The 19824-nt window shown below is 41.0% G+C and overlaps 1 protein-coding gene across 1 annotated transcript in view; it reads right to left on the reverse strand.

The window, feature by feature from the left end:
• Positions 1–1011: 1011 nt before the first annotated feature.
• ALDH1A2 (aldehyde dehydrogenase 1 family member A2) overlaps positions 1012–19824 on the reverse strand; it is a 137172-nt gene continuing 118359 nt past the window's right edge. Inside the window, exon 13 of the mRNA XM_055363133.2 lies at positions 1012–1290. Coding sequence (XP_055219108.1) covers positions 1035–1290 — 256 coding nt within the window. The 3' untranslated portion in view covers positions 1012–1034. The remainder of the gene's footprint in view (positions 1291–19824) is intronic.

Genomic DNA, 19824 nt, shown 5'->3' on the forward strand with positions numbered 1-19824 from the left:
TCATCTGCAAACAGAGACAATTTGACTTCCTCTCTTCCTGTTTGAGTATGGTTTATTTATTTCTCTTGCCTGATTGCCCTGGCCAGAACTTCCAATACTATGTTGAATAGGAGTGGTGAGAGAGGGTATCCTTGTCTTGTGCTGGTTTTGAAAGGGAATGCTTCCAGTTTTTGCCCATTCCATGTGATATTGGTTGTGTGTTTGTCATAAATAGCTCTTATTATTTTGAGATACATTCCATCGATACCTAGTTTATTTAGTTTTTTAGCATACATGGGTGTTGAATTCTATAGAAGACCTTTGCTGCATCTATTGAGATAATCATGTGTTTTTTGTCATTGGTTCTGTTTATGTGATGGATTATGTTTATTGGTTTGCATATGTTGAACCAGCCTTGCATCCCAGGGGTGAAGACGACTTGATGTGGTGGATAAAGCTTTTTGATGTGCTGCTGGATTCGGTTTGCCAGTATTTTATTGAGGATATTCGTATCTATGTTCATCAGGGAAATTGACCTGAAATTTTCTTTTTTTGTTGTGTCTATGCCAGGTTTTGGTATCAGGATGATGGTGGCCTCATAAAATGAGTTAGAGGGGATTCTCTCTTTTTCCATTGTTTGGAATAGTTTCAGAAGGAATGGTGCCAGCTCCCCTTTGTACCTCTGGTAAAAAGGTTTTCAAACATCATTCGAACTGAATTTATGATTTCCCTCCAGATAAAGAAAATAATTCAGGTTTGGAAAAAATATCTGAAATCTTCTTTATTTTAGTATTAAGTTAGAGTAGATAGAGAGAGATTTGTATCTCTCCTTTTTTAGTTCCTTGATTTCTTGTGATAAAATAAATTGCTCCAAAGAAAAACACAATAATCAATTAGCTATGTAACTATGTTACAGTTAACTACATAACTGCAGACAAAACTGCTGCTATTGAGAGATAGAATACTAAGTTAAAAGATTTGCACCCAATGGTGGAAATCATTTCAAAACCTCAACAAATCAAATATTTCACGCTTAACCCAGATATTTCCTATATCTAGAATTGTATAGAGATGAATTTTAGAATCATTAGTTCTTCAAAATGAAAACGAACCTTGGCAAGCCCTTCATCCATTCCTGTGTTTACAGATGAGGCAACAAAGCCGCGAGAGGTTGTGTCTGCTCTCCTGCCATCGAGATGTTGTGTATGCTCTCCTGCCATCGAGATGTTCCCTGTGCTGGCTCTGAAACCTGGGATGGGGATAACACACCCATCCTGTGACCCTCCATTTTTCAGCCACACATGGTTGAACCTGGAACGAGAGATAAAACCCCTGACCAAAGCAAACAATTGTGCGTCTTACACGTGTTTCCTTAATCCTGATGGGGAAAACTGTCACTGTGTATTTTCTCTTTTTAGGGTCTCCAGTTTCTCCTCAATCTCAAAAATTCAGCAGTTTCAAAAGAAGCTCTTTCCTGTGCCATGTTCAAGGCTAAGGCAGTGTCCATGTGGCCAGCTCACATTCTACCTTTCCCTTTGGCAGATGTCAAGAACAGTGTTTATGAGGATTCATTCCCTTTATTTGGTCACCACCCTGGGCTCAACTTGCCCATAGGATCACACCAGTTCCTTCTGCCGCTGAGAAGAGCTCACGGTTCTCTTGTTTCTCTCTGGGAAGACTCCATCGACTGACTCCCTCACTCCCTTACCCTCTCTGTTCCTTCCTTCCTTCCTTTTGCTCATTTTCCTCCCTTTCTTCTTTTCTTTCCTTCCTCCATCTTTCCCTTCTTTCTTGTAAGTTTCTTTTCTTCCCTTCCTCCATCTCTCCCTTCTTTCTTGTAAGTTACTCCCAGTCTCAAGTGTCTGAAATCTGAGGTGTATGAAATCTTCTCATCCCTCATGTTAGTAGCTAGGGGGCTCCCTCACATTCCCCACCACTTCCCCTCATGTCGGGTACGTTGGTAGCACAGTCTACCATCAACAGGACACCTGGCCAGTTTCTTTGCTGGAGATGTTGTAGCTTTCACTGCTAACTTGGTAAGCATTCTCCTAACAGCGTGTTTACTACTTCCTAAAGGAATTGAGATTCCTTCAGTGGCCTCATTAAGAACAATTTTTCTTCTAGGCCATCTATACCTTTTTCTTCCCCTTTTTTTCCCTAACAATGTGTCTGTGATGGCTGCTCTGATGAACAGACATGATTCTAGTACTGGGGGCCAAGCCATGACAACAATGTGTGGATTCTCCATCAGCGCCACAAAACATTCATTTCATGAACAAGCATGAATTTTCTTCTTAGTGGCATTCGCTGCTTATGAGGACAAATTTATCCTGGTTATTTCTTAGGGTAGAGATTAAAAAAATTTTTTTTTGTAGCATACAAAAATGTATTCCTGACATCTGCTGGCCTGGCCTCATCAATAAAGAATTTCAAAGTTAGGGGACAGACGTGGAATGTTAGTCCTGTATACTGGTGAGTGTGCTTACCGTTGCTACGGACCCTTCGATGGAGTGAAAGGAAGATAGGCCACGAGCACTCTCCCAGCTGCATTTAAGAGATGATAGGTCTGTACCACAATAGCAAAAATGCTCAGATACTGTTGTGAGAATTTGATTATCTGAAGTCTGCCAGGAGGTACTGGGGAGTCTGAAAGTTGGCTGAGCTGGGGAGCCCAGGCTCCACCCATCACCTTCCAAGCAACTTCCTGAGCAGGGCGCTTCTGGGTGGGCTGCACTAGCAAAGCACATAGAGCATTTGCATGTCTTTGTTGTGCTGTTTGCATTTTGCACTTCACTACTTACACCTGTAGCCAAAAGTAGAAGTTTATTAAAATACTCGCCAGCCAGAACAGTCCTCCTCCTCAGGTTCCTTTTTCCCACATGACCCTCTTCCCAGGCCAAGGCATTTTTTAGGGGGAAGCTCAAGGAGGAACTTAGTCTTCAAGACATGGGACTTTTCACTCTGAATCTTCTCGTTTGTTTTTGGAGCCCCTTCTTCTCATTTATATCCAGTAGCTTATGCCTGGTTGGGCACTCCTATCAACTCTAACCAACCTCCCTTGATTTGCCTTTGTTGGGTAGAGAGAGTTAAGGGCTTGCCTGTAATTCACATAAACTCGCAGATGGGCATGGGTCTGATGGGAGGGAGTGTGATAAACCACCACATTTATACAGATACTCGCTCAGCATTTGAGAGCTGAGCATTTTTGTTTCCAGACACCTCTTTCTAGAGGGAACGAGCACTGACTCCCATGGAGAGGAGTATTTTTCTTTAATATTTCTATGTCATCTCCAGTTACTTCTGGACCTATCTACAGATGGGCACCCCGTGAAGGGGGCCCCTCACATAGCTCTCTCTCTGTTTCAATGAGTTTTTGAAACTCTTCTTAAAAGGAAATGTAGCTATATTTATCAAGTTATATTTATTTGCCACCCAAAACTAGTATAAAATTATAAAAGTTGGAAATTATAATCAGTGTCACCATGATGCTTTTCACGTTTAGTATATTTTGAATGAAAACATTTTTATATAGGAAGAGTAACTGTTTTTTCTGAAACAAACATAGGGTTAATGTTAAGTCAGTAAGGTAAAGTAACTGAAAATAATTCTATTATGGAATATCTGAGATGTGTGTGGTTACCATACACATATATATACTCATAAAGCATGTTTGAACCTGCTTATATCCCAGTTCTGCAAAAAACAACAAAAACAATAGTCCAAACTTTTAAAATTCCCTATTTTTTAAATTTTAGAGTTGCTACTTAAAAATTAGTAGAAAGCTAAATCTTCTCTAAAACTTTTGGGCAAACTACTTAAACTCTTTGAGTCTCTGTTCATTTCTCTGCAGCTTGGGAATAATCATGCATCCTGCCTCACCAAGTTTTGGGGACCAAATGAGATAAAATGCTTTGAAATACAAATGTTAGTTGTTAGTGATGTATTTCCTTGGAGCATTAATTGGAAATAAGAGAGTCACCATGACCAGAACTGATTTTCCCTCTGCCCTCAAGCAAAATATTCAGGCCATGAGTAAGGCTTTTATTGCAGTTGTGCTTCTCCTAAGGAAGTCTGGTGAGATATGTGTAAGGAAAGAACTGTTAACTTTTTACAGAAATGAAGCCTCGTCTGCATGGTTTTTATGCCTTGGAAAGACTGATTTTTTATTACTACAGCATTAAGACTTGGGAACCAGAATTGGGACTTGGAGTCTAAAGCTTACTATTTCCCTTGGACAAGTCGTTGAATCTCTCTGACCTTAGTTTCCTCATCAGTAGAATGACACTGGGTTTAGTGTGAACCTTTCCAACTCCAGTATGGCATGGTTTTTGCTGATCTATGGGAGGAAGGAGGGTAATGACAGTAAAACCTACATTACTGAGGCACTAAGTTGTGTACTTGTATTGACTCCTCACAACAACTCCCCTTGGCTAGTACTACTATTACGTTCATTTTAAGGATGAGGAAACTAAGGTAAAGAGAGGTTAGATGACTTGGGTAAGCTTATGCAATGAATAAGTGGTGGAGCCATGGTATTCACCCAGGGTGTCTGAGTTTAGAGCTGGAAGTTTTAACCACATCCCATGTTAAGATAATTATAATATACACTTTATCACTTAACTTACCCATTTAAACTAATCTGTGAATACATTCTTATAAGAAATTGAAGTTTTCTGGGTAAAGCTAATATGATACCTATTTGGTATTAATCCTTCCAAGTCTTTCTCTATATAGTTACAATAACATATGAACATCATAAACATATCTCATATGTTTGTGGCATTTTTTTAAAAGTTTTATTTTTGGTTCAGGAGTACATGTGATGGTTTGTTACAGAGGTGAATGCATGTGATGGGCGGGGGTTGTTGCACAGATTATTTCATCACCCAGATATTAAGCCCGGTACCCAATAGTTATCTCTTCTCCTCCTCTCCCTCCTCCCAGCCTCCACCCTCCAGTGGACTCCAGTGTCTGTTGTTTCCTTCTTTGTGTTTGTAAGTTCTCATCATTTAACTCCCACTTGTAAGTGAGAACATTTGGCATTTGATTTTCTGTTCCTGTGCTAGTTTGCTGAGGATAATAACCTCGAGCTCCATCCATGTTCCCACAAAAGACATTATCTTATTCTTTTTTGTGCCTGTATAGCATTCCATGGTGTTTCTTTACCTAATCTGTCATTGATGGGCATTTGATTCCATGTCTTTGCTATTGTGAATAGCACTGCAGTGAACATTCACATGCATGTGTCTTTATGGTAGAATAAGTTATATTTTTCTGAGTACAAACCCAGTAATAGGCAGCGTTGAATGGTTTTAACTCTTTGAGGAATTTAACATGGTTTTAATTCTTTCAGCATTTAACTCAGGGTTGAATGCTTTTAACTCTTTGAGGAATCACCACACGGCTTTCCACAATGCTCGAACTACTTTACATTCCCACCAACAGTGTGTAAGTGTTCCTTTTCTCTGCAACCTTGCTAGCATCTGTTATTTTTTGACTTTTTAATAATAGTCATTCTGACTGGCGTGAAATGGTATTTTATTGTGGTATCTCCAGAACAAAGCTGGAGGCATCACATTACCTGACTTAAAACTATAATTGATTTGCCTTTCTCTAATGATCTAATTTTTGCTTTTGTTGTGATTGCTTTTGGTGTCTTTGTCATGAAATCTTTGCCCATTCCTGTGTCCAAGATGGTATTGCCTAGGTTGTTGCCAGGGTTTTTATAGTTTTGGGTTTTACATTTAAGTCTTTAATCTGTCTTGAGTTGATTTTTATATATGGTATAAGGAAGCTTCAATCTTCTGCATATGGCTAGCCAGTTATCCCAGCACCATTTATTGAATAGGGTGTCTTTTCTCCATTGCTTGTTTTTGTCAGCTTTGTCAAAGATCAGATGGTTGTAGGTGTGTGGCCTTATTTTTGGGCTCTCTATTCTATTCCATTGGTCTTTTTGCCTGTTTTTTTTTTTTTTTTTAACCAGTACCATGCTGTTTTGGTTACTGTAGCCCTGTATTATAGTTTTAAGTTGGGTAATGTGATGCCTCCATCTTTGTTCTTTTTGCCTAGGATTGCCTTGGCTATTTGGGCTCTTTTTTGGTTCCATATAAATTTTAAAATAGCTTTTTCTAGTTCTGTGAAGAATGTCAATTGTAGTTTGACAGGAATAACATTGAATTTATGGATTGCTTTGGGCAGTATGGCCATTTTAATAATATTGATTCTTCCTATCTGTAAGCATGGGATGTTTTCCATTTGTTTGTGTCTTCTCTGATTTCTTTGAGCAATGTTCTGTAATTCTTATTGTAGAGATCTTTCACATCCATGGTTAGTTGTATTCCTAGGTATTTTATTATTTTTTGTGGCAATTGTGAATGGGATTGCCTTCCTGATTTGGCTCATGTCTTGGCTGTTACTGGTTTATAGGAATGTTAGTGATTTTTGTATACTGATTTTGTATCCCGAAACTTTGCTGAAGTTGTTTATCAGCTACAGGAGCTTTTTTTGTCAGCCAAAACTGTTTATCAGCCAAAGGCCAAGACTATGGGGTTTTCTAGGTATAGAATCATGTCTTCTGCATACAGGGATAGTTTGATTTCCTCTCTTCCTATTTGGATACCTTTATTTCTTTCTCTCGCCTGATTGCTCTGGCTAGGACGTCCAATACGATGTTGAATAGGAGTGGATTGAGAGAGGGCATCCTTTTCTTGTGCCAGTGTTCAACGGGAATGCTTCCAGCTTTTGCCCATCCAGTATGATAATGGCTGTGAGTTTGTCATAGATGGTTCTTAGTATTTTGACATATGTTCCTTCAATGTCTAGTTTATTGAGAGTTGTTAATACAAATGGGCGTCGAATTTTATCAAAAGCCTTTTCAGCATCTATTGAGATAATCATGTGGTTTTTGTCTTTAGTTCTGTTTATGTGATGAATTACATTTATTGATTTGCATATGTTAAAACAATCTTGCATGCCAGGGATGAAGCCTGCTTGATTATGGTTGCTTAGCTTTTTTATGTGCTGCTGGATTTGGGTTGTAAGTATTTTGTTGAGGATTTTTATATAGATGTTCCTCAAGGGTATTGGCCTGAAGTTTCCTTTGTTTGTTTGTTTTTGTTTTGTCTTTGCCAGGTTTTGGTATCAGGATGATGCTGGTCTCATGGAATGAGTTATGGAAGAGTCCCTCCTCCTCAGCTTTTTGGAATAGTTTCAGTAGGAATGACACCAGCTCTTCTTTGAACCTCTGGTAGAATTCATCTCTGAATCCATCATGTCCTGGGCTTTTTTTGGTTGGTAGGCTACCAACCAAAGTGAATCTTACTGATTCACTTTGAGAGCTCATTATTGGCCTGTTCAGGGAATCAGTTTCTTCCTGGTTCTCGTTCAGTCTTGGGAGGGCATATGTGTCAAGGAATTTGTCCATCTCTTCTAGGTTTTCTAGTTTGTGCACAGAGGTGGTCATAATAGTTTCTGATAGTTATTTTTATTTCTGTGGGGTCAGTGGTACCATTTCCTTCATCATTTCTAATTGGGTTTATTTTGCTCTCTTTTTTCTGCTTTATTAATCTAGCTAGCAGTCTGTATTCATCTGTTCTCACACTGCTATAAAGAAATACCAGCGACTGGGTAATTTATTTAAAAAAGAGGTTTCATTGGCTCATGGTTTTGCAGGCTGTACAGGAAGCATTGCTGGAGAGGATTCAGGCAACTTACAATCATGACAGATGTTAAAGGAGCAGCAGGCACGTTTTACATGGCCAGAGCAGGAGGAAGGGAGTGAAGGGGGAGGTGCAATACACTTTTAAACAACCAGATCTTGTAAGAACTCAACTCAGAATCATGAAAACAACAAGGGGGAAATCTGACCCCATGATCCAGTAACCTCCCACCAGACCTTTCCTCCAACACTGGGGATTACAATTCTTTGTGAGATTTGAGCAGGGACATAAATCCAAACTATATCATGGTGATCTATCTTATTAATTTTTTCAAAAAACCAACTCTCAGATTAATTGGTCACTTGAATTTTTTTGTGTGTGTGCATCTTGATTTCCTTCAATTTAGCTCTGGTTTTGGTTATTTCTTGTCTTCTGCTAGCTTTGGGGTTGATTGCTCTTGCTTCTCAAATTCTTTCAGTTGTAATGTTAAGTTGTTAATTTGTGATCTTTCTAACTTTTTGATGTGGGCATTTAATGTGATGAATTTCCCTCTTAACACTGACTTAGTAGTTTCCCAAAGATTCTGATATATTATATCTTTGTTCTCATTAGTTTCAAAGAACTTCTAGATTTCTGCCTGAATTTCATTGTTTATCCAAAAGTCATTCAAGAACATGTTGTTTAATTTCCATGTAATTGCATGATTTTGAGTGATTGTTCTGTCTCGACTTCATTTTTTTATTGCACCACGGTCCAGGAGTATGTTTGGTATAATTTCAGGTTTTTTGTGTTTGCTGAGGGTTGTTTCATGTCTAACTATGTGGTCAATTTTAGAGTATGTGCCATGTGGCAATGAGAAGAATGTATACTCTGTTATTTTTGGGTAGAGAGTTCTGCAGATGTCTATCAGATCCATTTGGTCCAATGTTGAGTTCAGGTATTGAATATCTTTGTTAATTTTATGCCTTGATGATCTGTCTAATGATCTCCTGAATGATCTGTCACTTATCTGTCAGAGAAGTGTTGAAGTCTCCCACTCTTATTCTGTGAAAGTCTATGTCTCTTTGTAGGTCTCTAAGAACTTGATTTATGTAGATCTGGGTGTTCCTGTGTTAGGTGCCTGTATATTTAGGATAGTTGGGTCACCTTGTTGAATCTTCACTGTTATGTGATGCCCTTCTTTGTCTTTTTTGATCTTTTTGGTTTAAAGTCAGTTTTGTCTGCAATTAGGATTGCAACCCATGCTTTTTTGGTTTTCCATTTCCTTAGCAGATTTTCTTCTATCCTTTATTTTGAGCCTGTGGATGTCATTACATGTAAGATGGATTTCTTGAAGACAGCGTACCATCGGGTCCTGCTTTTTTATCCAGTTTGCCACTCTGTGCCTTTTAGGTGAGGCATTTAGCCTGTTTATATTCAAGGTTAATATTAGTATGTGTGGGTTTGGCCCTGTCATTGTGTTGTTAGTTGGTTATTCTGCTGGCTTTTTTGTGTGGTTGCTTTATAGTGTCACTGGTCTGTGTATTTAAGTGTGTTTTTGTATTAGTTGGCGCAGTCTTTCCTTTCTGTATTTTGTGCCCCTTTCAATATCTTTTGTAAGTCAGGTCTGGTGGTAATAAACTCCCTCAACATTTACTTATCTGAAAGGATCTTATTTCTCCTTTGCTTAGGAAGCTTAGTTTGGCTGGATATGAAATTCTTAGCTGAAGATTGTTTTCTTTAAGAATGTTGAATATAGGCCCCTAATCTCTTCTGACTTTGTAGAGTTTCTGCTTAGATGTCCACTGTTAGCCTGATAGGGTTCCCTTTGTAGGTGACCTGCCCTTTCTCTCTAGCTGCCGTTTACATTCTTTCTTTCGTTTTGACTTTGGAAAATCTGATGATTATGTGTCTTCTTAATCATGGGGATGATTGAGGTTGGTCTTCTTGTGTAGATGGTCTTGTGTAGAATCTTGTATAGAATCTTGCAGGGGTTCTCTGTATTTCCTGAATTTTTTGGCCTCTGTCACAAGGTTAGGGAAGTTTTCATGAACAATATTCTGAAATGTGTTTTCTGAATTGTTTGCTTTCTCCCCCTCCCTTTCAGTAATGCCAATGATTTATAGATTTGACTTCTTTACATAATCCCATACTTCTCATAGGTTTTGTTCATTTCTTATTCTTTTTTCTTTAGTTTTGTCTGAATGTCTTAGAGAGCCAGTCTTCAAGTTCTGAGATTGTTTCCTCAGCTTGGTTTATTCTGTTGTTAATACTTGTGACTGCGTTGTGAAATTATTATATTGTGTTATTCAGCTCTGTCAGATCTGTTAGGTTCTTTTTTATACCGGCTATTTCATCTTTCAGCTCCTATATTGTTTTAATGTGGTTCTTAGTTTCCTTGGGTTGGTGGCCTGCCCCTCCCTCTGGGGGATCCATCCTAGGGAGCTGTGAACCTGTTGCTGGCCTGAACATACCTATAGGAGGTGGCTGGAGATCTGGTTGGAAGGTCTTGCCCAGTGAGGAGGAATGGTATTGGGGACCTGCTTATAAAAGCAGTCTGGCCATGTTTTCGTAGAGCAGCTGTGCTGTGCTGGTAGCCTGCTTCCATCCTCAGTTGGCTTGGACTCTCCAAAGCCTGAAGGCTGGAAGGCTAAGTCGCCCAAACAGCAAAGGTGGTGGTCCACCTCTCCCCCTGAGAGCTCTGTCTCAGGGAGGTACAACACTGTTACCAGTGGCAGGCTAGAATTCCAAGCCCATGGGTCTTACCCTGTGAGGTGCTGTGGAAGTGAGGCCTGCAGACTATTGCTGCTCAGCCCCCTGGATTCAGCCCCTTTCCTAGGGATATGTGCCAGGGTCTAACCTCCCACTTTGCCAGAGATGAAGCTAGCTACTTTTGCTGGGAAGCCTGGAAAGCTCAGGTATCTAAGGCTCCTGGGTCTCTGTGTGTGCCTGGGTGGATGCTCTCCCAAGACTCCACGTAGCTCTGTGTGTCAGACTGAAGGCCCTGGTGGAGTGGGTTCACGAGGGGGATCTCCTGACCTGAGGGTTGCAAAGATCCTTGTGAAAATCAAGAGTTCCCCGGATCACACATTAACTTACTGCTTCCCTGGGCAGGGAAAATTCCCCTGGCTCTGTGTTGCTCTTGGGTGGGCCGTCATCCTGCCTTGCTTTTGTCCGTTCTCCATGGGTTGGGTTTTTTCCTTGATTAGTCCCACTGTGTGCACCTGGATGTTTCAGTTGAAGATGCTGTACTTACTCTCCCCTTTTGTTCCTCTTCCTGAGAGCTGTGCACACTAGCTGCTTCTAGTCAGCCATGTTGGCTACCCCGTTTCTATGCATTTTTAACCTACATGGTATCATGCTTTATATATTTTTCTGCAACAGGCCTTCTTCTCTTAACAGTTACGTTTGAAACTAATCATTCTCTCTCTTCCTGGTACATGGAAAAGAGTCAATAAATGAAGTTTATTCTATGGTAGAGCTTTATGAAAGTATATTTAAAAAGTATTAATGGCATCTCACGATTGTGAATCTGCCCTGCTGTGATTACTAGTAAGGATAAGAAACTTTTATCATGTTAACTGGCTGCTTATATTCATTTTTCTTTGAATTACCTATTCATATTCTTTGCCCAATTTTCTTTTGGCTTGTCTTTTTCTTCTTAATTTCTAGAAGCTCTTTATACACTCTGGATCCTGATAATTTGTTTGTTAATGCATTGCATATATTTTCTCATATCTGTTGTGAGCATACTTTTAAAAATACCACTTATGAACTGAATACCATGTTCTAGGTGTTGGAATACATTGTCAACATAGCACTATTACTCTCCCTCTCAGTTTTATAGCAGAGGAAAATGAGTTGCAAAAGATAAGCACCTTATCCCAAGTCCCACATAAATGGCAGAGCCAGAATCTGAAGCCTGCTTGTCTGACTTCAGACCCAGTCTTACTACCACTCTTGACCTTTATCCAGGCTAATGGTCCCACTTGACCAAATGCAAGGATTATGTTTTAAACCTCAGATCATTTTTTAATAGATTAAGAATATAAACTCTTTAATTCAACCAGTAAGTTCTCATCTAATTTCCATCAATGCCATTTGCCGTGGCAATAGGGAAGCAAGCCCAGTCAGTACAAATGAAGCCACAAGCCGCTTGGAGACACGAGCCAAGTCTTGTTCACAGTACTGTATCACAGCCAGGCATATGGAGGTGCTAGGAATTGATGAAATGAAAGGTCCTGTCTCTAGCAGCCAGAGTTCTACTTGCCTGATGTCAGTGGCTGTGGAAGGATCTGTTTTCTTCAGGGTCCTTGGGTATATCTTTCCACCACTATACTTCCCCCACCCTGATCCTGGGTTCAGAGCTGTGTGGCTAGATCCTGTAAACCTACCCTACCTTGTAATGGGTTCCCTCTTTGTCACCATTACTACTCCTTGTGGATTCCAGCAGAGCAGCTTTCAGTCCACTGGCCAGCTTGCTACACTAGAGAAGCCACATTAGAAATCAGTCTTAAGATCATAGAGCAAATAAGTAAATCCTGGTATTGAGTTATCTTCAAGAGCCTGTCTTCCAGATTATGCCTCAGCCACCTCCTTGTAGATCCCATTCAGAAGTTCAGAGGAGAGCAGTACAGTCATCATTTCCATTTGTTTTCAGAAAAGACTCCTAGTCCCCTTCCTTCCCTTTCTGAATCAGTCTTCAAGGCCCTACAAGTACCTCACTGCTTTTCTTATCCACACTCATGGATCTACCTTGGTTGATGGATAGATATCTTCCCCTTGAAGTTGATTCCATGTACTTTCTGTTGTCTTTTGTTACTTCTGTCTACATTGTTTTCTAGAAGCTACCATCATAGAGGGAGTCAGTACAGGGTTAAGTAAGATTCTGAGCTTTGAACATGCTTCTGAACCACCTAGCTGTGTGCCACTGAGCAAATAAAAAGTTCCTGATACATTGTAGGCTACATAATAAATAATCTCTCATTTTCTGACCGCTTCCCTCCATCCATCCTTCTAATGTACTTTTTAGAAGCAGAGAGGTATTAACAAACTTAAATATCAGAGTTTCTACAAAAGTTTCTCTAAAACTCCCCCTAGCTCCTTCTCCCCATCAAAATGTATCACTTTCTTCCTCTGCCTTCCCATTGCAGGTTTTCTTCTTCCTATACTTATCATATGATATAATAGTGATACTATATTATAGATGATATTATAGTGATTTATTTGTTTCTGTCTCCCACATAGGCTGGGAGCTCCCAAGGACCAGTACTTCCTGTTCACTAGTTAGTCTCGCAATGTATTGCAATGCCCAATACTGAGCATGGGACAGTTCATCCTTGCTGAAAGTATGAATGAAGGAATGACAAAAGGGATCTGGGGAAGTGTGGATGTAGACACCAGTGAGCAGAGTGGGAATAATTCCTAATGGGTAAACTGGAGTTGAAAGAGGAAGGAGTGGATAGTGAGGATTGGTTCGGCAGGGGCTGGAGACTAGGGGCTTCATCACCTCTACTGACGCCCTACCCCAAGGTCTGGAAGAAGATTAGATTCTAGTTTCTGTACTGCTACTTCTGATAGTCTCTCAAATCTCAGCTGCCATCAGCAAAACAGGGATTAATCATATCTTTCACCCAGGGCAGTCGTGGGCTTTCAGTGGAACCATGTAACATAAAGACATTTCACAAATGCAAAGGATGTTGAGAAGAGGAAGCTAATTCTGAAGCTTAAATCGCTTGTTCAAGGGCGTGGAGTCAGCACACAGCTGGGATCAGAACCCAGGTGCCTGGACTTCTAGTCAAGAGCCCTCCCACCATATCGAGCTACCCCTCTGGGAGCGCTAGAGTGAAGAACATTGAATTTTAAGAAATGCAAAGGAATTCTTCATATGGTTGCACACAAAGCCCGCACTCATGTCCAGCTCCAGGGCAAGCCAACTGGATGCTAAGAAACAGGAAACAACCAAGCTATGAAGAAAACTGATCCAAGTGTTGAAAAGATAATTTGTCCAAAACCAGACCCCTGGTGAAGCTTCATTGTGTTATTTATTAGCTAAGGGTTAGGAGTATATGGAAATGAAGGGTTGCTGGGACCATTAATAGAAGATCTTTATGGCCATTACTGACTCAAATGTCAGGAATGAAGGGCCTTTACTCTCTAGAATTCCCAGCTCCTTTTATGGGGCAGTCTTTCAGGTATGAAATCAGTCAACTTTGGAAAACTGCCTTTTTGTTTGAATTTTTGATGCTGCAAAGGACAGAGGGAGTAAGGAAAGAGGCAATACACAGGGCAAGGCTTGCATCTTCCCAGAGGGGCCAGCAGAGAGGCACATTTATCTTGACAGGCTCCCCTTCTGAGGCAGCACCCTGGGGGTCCCCAGAGCCATTCATCCAGCAACCCCAAGCCTCTGCGAGCAGGCTCTGGGCTTGGCAGAAGCCCTTCCTGGCATGGTTCCATGCCAGAAAAAGAATTCTGCTTTCCCCCTGCAGGAGGAGAGAGGGTCTGGAGGTGAATGGAGCCACAGCCCTCCAGTCCCAGAATGGCACAGGTCTTCAGCAAGATGACAACAGGTAACATAAGCTAGGCCTGTAGGACATGCCAAGCACAGAACTAAGAGCACTGCATACATGATGTGCTGTCATTTCCCAAAACCCAAAGCCTCAGCTCTCCATCTCTGAGATGAGGAGACCCTAGAGGGCCTCCTAATGCCAGCTGTAGCTGGCATTGACCAGCTGTAGCACAAGCACTGGTGCTTTATGTTAAACATGTATGTGATGTATTTGGAAAGATACCAAGAAACAGATAATCATATTTGTTTCTGAGGACAGAGACACAAGGATAAGGCATTGGAAGGAAATCTTCCCATATATATACTTTTATTTACTTATTTTAGAATTTTTAACCTAATGCATGCAGTTAGCAATTTTAAAATAACTAATTTACATTAAAAATAAGACGAACAACAAATAAAGATTTCTGGGCCTACTGCAGTCCATTTCAATCAGAACATTCAGAGAAGAAATGGGGCAGCCATTTTAAATCAGTTCTCCAAAGTGATTCTGATGCCAGGTTCAAGAACCACTAACCTGAAGGACAACTATTCCCTCCCTGCTCAGGACCCCTGTATTTTACAGCTAAGAAAACTGAGCTGTGAGAGGAGCACTGACTAAGCCAAGTCATATAGTTGCTGAGAAACAGAATAGCAAGTAAAATTCAGGTATTCAATGCCAGATTTCCAAACTATGAAAACCCTCACTCTAACCTCACTGCAGCCCCGAGCATCCTTTTATTTCAATCCTACTTCTTGCCCCAGGTCCTCTGCCTTTCAAACCCTGCTTTCTTCAAGCTAATCTGGTAAATGGAGTGATGATGTGTTTAATGGGTACTAATGGGTTAATGTACTCTATTAAAAGACACTTCATGAAGCTTTCTGGAGCCATGTGCAATTAGCAACTGTGTTTTACTTCTGTAAAGTAATACAGGTGGTTCAGTAGGATAGCAGTTTTCCCAAAATTCTACCCCAGGAGGCAGAGGAGAAAAGGCACTGGACTTAAGTCCCAAGACCTGGATTTAAAGGTTTATCCCGTGGAAGTCATTTTTGGCTCATTTTTTACATCCGTAAAGTGAGGATATTAGACTGAATAATCTGAAAGGTCCCCAGGTATGGTTTGCATGTGTCCCTCAAAGTTCATGTGTTGAAAATGGAATCCCCAAAACAACAGTGTTGAGAAGTGAGATCTTTAAGAGGCAATTAAGTGTTGAGGGCTCTGCCCTCATGAATGCATTAATGTTATCATGGGAGTGGGTTTGTTTTAAAAGCAAGTTTAGCCCTCTCTTGCTGCCTTGCTCTTGGCCTCTCTTGCCCTTCTGCCTTCTGCCATGAGATGATGTGGCATGAAAGCCCTCACCAGATGCCAGTGCCATGCCCTTGGACTTCCCAGCCTTGAGAATAGTGAGCCAAATAAACTTCTATTGTTTGTAACTCACCAGTCTTTGGTATTCTGTTTATAGCAACACAAAATGGACTAAGACAAACCTCAAAGGCCCCTTTTACTTCTCAAAATTCTATATATAATCCCTACCTAAATATTTCTTTTCTGTTTGAATCTATATTTTAAATGATAGGAATATAGAATTGTCTTTTTGGAAAACAGTTCCTGGTAACACTGAAAATGTTGTAGCTCTGAGCACCGGGAATATGGTTTTAGCCATTTCAGAATTGGGTGGGGAACAAAAAGAACCATTCAGGGCAGTTTCAGTTTTGATCAGAAGAAAGAACAGTAGCAGTGACCAAACATAAGTTAAAGAAGAGAAAATAGCCTGTTAGAATTGGAGAGAACCCAGCATGGAAAGCTGTATTTTAGCACGAATGTGCCTGATCCCTCATGATTTCTGTTCCTGTAGAGGGAGGAAAGCAAGATATGTGTCAAAGAAAGGGATGGTCAATAAGAGATTCTCTATTTTTCATTTCCTTGCAGTCCCTACTATACAGACTGGGACAAGGAGCCTTGATTTAAGGTTTCTCTCCTACTAAAATGCATGAGAGACATATTACTTTAAGTCATATCAGCCATATACCCTGAGTTTATGAATTTTTCAAATCTTTTTATGAGCAGGTTTAAAACATTTAAGGTGGTACAATATACATAACATTTACCATTTTAACAATTTTTCAGTGCACAGTTCTGTGGCATTTAGCACATTCACACTGCTGTGACCGTCATCTATCTCTAGAACTTTTTCATCTTCCCCATGTGAAACTCCATATTCATTAATAACACTAACATTTATTCCCTCTCCCACTTGCCCCTGGCTGCTGCCATTCTATTTCCTGTCTCTATGAATTTGACTATTCTAGGCACCTCATACAAGTGGCATCTTATATAAACGGAGCCTCATATATATAAGTGAAATTATATAATATTTGTCTTTTTGTGACAGCCTTGTTTCACGTAACATGTCTTAAAAGTTCTTTCTTGTTGTCGCATGTGACAGGATTTCCTTCATTTTTAAGGCTGAAAAAATTTGTATGTTAATATGTTACATAGTATAATATATACATAATATACAATTGTGTATATATACATATATAAAAACAATTGTGTGTGTGGTGAATGTGTGTGGGGTGTGTGGGGGGGATATGTGTGTGTGGTGTGTGTGCGTGTGTGATGTGTGGGGTGTGTGGTTGTGTGTTGGTGTGTTTGGGGTGTGTGGGTGTGTGTGTGGGGTATGTGGGTGTGTGTGTGGGGTATGCGTTGTGTGTGTTGGGTGTGTGGGGGGATATGTATATGTGGTGCATGTGTGGTGTGTGTGCACGTGTGGGGTGTGTGTGTGTGTGTCTGGTGTGTGTAGCCCTGAGCACCAAAAGCATGGTTTTAGCCATGTCAGCATTAGGTGGGTGGCCAAGGGGACCATTCAGAGAAATTTCAGTTTTGATCAGAAGAAAGAATAGCTTGAGACTCACTAAAAGAAAATGAATATACAAGAAATTATGCATATATGCAATTATACATATATATGCATACCATATTTTGTTTACTCATTCATTGATGGACACTTTTGGCTATCATGAACATGAGTGTACAAATACCTGTTCAAGTCCCAGCTATGAGCAGGTTTAGACAGGGATGAGAGGACCATATCTGGCAGGTTGGGGCACTGGGGACAAACTTGCCTCCTTCATGGTTGTACACAGCCTTCTCATGGAGCTAGGCCCCTGTGCTCATCACTTGAGATCATCTCACCCCTGATCCACTGTGAGTTGAGCCCCACGTACCGGTGAGCCTTCCCTGGCAGGCAGCTGTGGCCAACACCCCGCAGGCTTTCCTTTCCTCTCAGGAGGGCTGGGACCACACAATTTGGTGGCTCTGTGGAACACTTTTTCCTCACAAGCATTGTGCCTTCCTGCCTCCTCAGCGGAAGACCTGGATGGATGACTCAAACCCACGTAAATAAGCACATCTCCCAAAGTGTCGATGACCTTCAAAATAGGAAAGAATTGAATTGGAGGGTATGGGAACCTCTCTCCTGGAGTAGGGCTTTAAAGGTTACCAAAACATTTCTGAACAATGTGTTGAATAGGCAAGACTAAAAACTGTGGTTTAGTTTCCTGACAAGAATTCCTGACAGGCTTATTTATTACAGTCCTTGATATTGCTGAGGGTGAGTGGAAAAAAATGACAAGTGTTTCCAATATGTATGTGGCGTTTTGCATTACTTGTTATCTTAGAGAAGAAAAGGGGGGAAAAAAAAGCCAAGTCAGAATCCTGGGTCATCACGCCCCAAGCTCAGACCTCAGGATTGGGTGGGTTTCCAGCGTGGGTTTATTTTCCTAGATTTTTAAAAGGTTATCAGTTGGTCTTGTGGGCCAGCCTGGTATCTAGTTCGCAAGAATAACAGTTTCTTGTGGGAACAAAACAGAACAAACAAGCAACAGAAGAATTGTTCTGAGCATTTTCCAGTTTTCTCTCTGCTGTCCTTTAGGCGGAGCTGACTTGAGTTCAGCCCCTGCTTGGGAGAGGGCTCCTGCTTTCAGCATCTGGCCAGGACAGCTCTGTTCCTCCTGCAGCTTTGGGTAGAGGAGAGGCCTTTGCAGAATGTTGTTCTTACGGAGCCATTCTCATCACCCCCTGAGGACTGCTGTGGTTCCATTTAAATATTCAAACCAGGCAAGTCATTTCTCTCCCAGGCCAAAAGCCACTATGTTCCTCGAGCTTGGTGACCACGATAATAATAATAATCTTAATACAGCTAACATTTATTTAGCACGAATTGGCAAAGCTCTCCTCTAAGTTAGTATTTATTTGCCGGCTGCACCAATTTATCCATCGCCTGTTCTTGCTATCTCTTCATTTAAACGAGAGCCAGCCCAACATTTTCTGTGTCAAAAAAAAAAAAAAAAAATCTCTGGCTCTTGGTGATTCTGCAGGGGGAGCAGAGCTTACTGGGCACAGAAATGTAATTTTTAAATGGTCTTTATCCTTCCATCATCCTGGCATTCCTAATTACTGGCTCCAGTCCCACCATCTGAGTCTACCTTAATGTAGGTGTCCTCCTGCCTGGCTTCCATATAGAAACGGATCCCAAGGAAATGTGAGATTTACAACCTCTTTGGGACTACAGCCTCCAGTAAATACTGATTTATTTATTCATTTTCTTTAATTGCTGTCATTTGTTTAAGCTCTTACAATGGGAGCTGTTAAGTACTTTATACGCATTCTTGTTCTACCCTCATGACAACAGTGTAGGTAGGTAATTTTATCGCCCCATTTTACAGGTGAGAAAATAGAGGATTTGGAAGGGTAATTAATTTTCCAACGACATACAGCTGGTAAGTGATGGAGCACTTTGGAATTCTTTTCCTTTACCCGTTGGAGGAGGTCTTGATGTTACCAACAAGCTTCCCTTTCTGGAATTAGAGCATGTCAGATCAAAGCTTCAAAGACTAGACATGTGAGGGGTAGACATCCCCTTCACACACACACACACCCGTTCCCCACCGTTGGCCTTACAAGCCCCTGTCCCCACCCGCCTTGGCACACATAACTCAGGGCTGGAAGCAGACTTGTTGCAGGCTCTGAGAATGTTTGTGGGCATCACCCTCCCCCAGGGCCACCAGGGAGCATGAACTAATTGTATTAACAAGTGGCATCTGGATTTTATTCCATTTTATACGAATCCTGTGTTGTTTATGAATGAACCTAACTCGGGAAATGGAGACTGAGGCCTCCACTGTTTAACAAACAGACCTTCCCCCTGGGTGTGCAAGCTCTGGCCAGCCAGAGAGCACTATAGGTTCTTGTTCCTTGCTACTCATCTACCCCCAGTGGTGGTCTTGAAAGCTGTCACTTTAAATTTCCAACCAAGAGAAACTGGAGAAAGGCACTACATTATTGGTTCATAAAATGGATGTAACTGCCTGGGATTAGAGAGAAAGAGGTCTTCACAGGGTCCTAGAATCCCCACATATGGCTGCAGGTGGGGTAGGAGGGGTCTCTCCTCTTTCCAGCTTAGGATTGCTTGAGTTAGTTTGATTTTATCCTGCCTAGACTGTAAAATAGGAAACCAGAGGTACCTTCCTGAAAAGACACTGGGGAAACTATGTTGTAGAAGAAATTGGGCAACTCAACAGACTTGATAACATCTATTTCTTGAGGAGAAGGACAGGGACTGCTCTAGAGAAACAACAACAAAAAAGCAAGCCCAAAAG

The sequence above is a fragment of the Gorilla gorilla genome, chromosome 16 (assembly GCF_029281585.2).
Source record: "Gorilla gorilla gorilla isolate KB3781 chromosome 16, NHGRI_mGorGor1-v2.1_pri, whole genome shotgun sequence".
Taxonomy (NCBI): domain Eukaryota; kingdom Metazoa; phylum Chordata; class Mammalia; order Primates; family Hominidae; genus Gorilla; species Gorilla gorilla.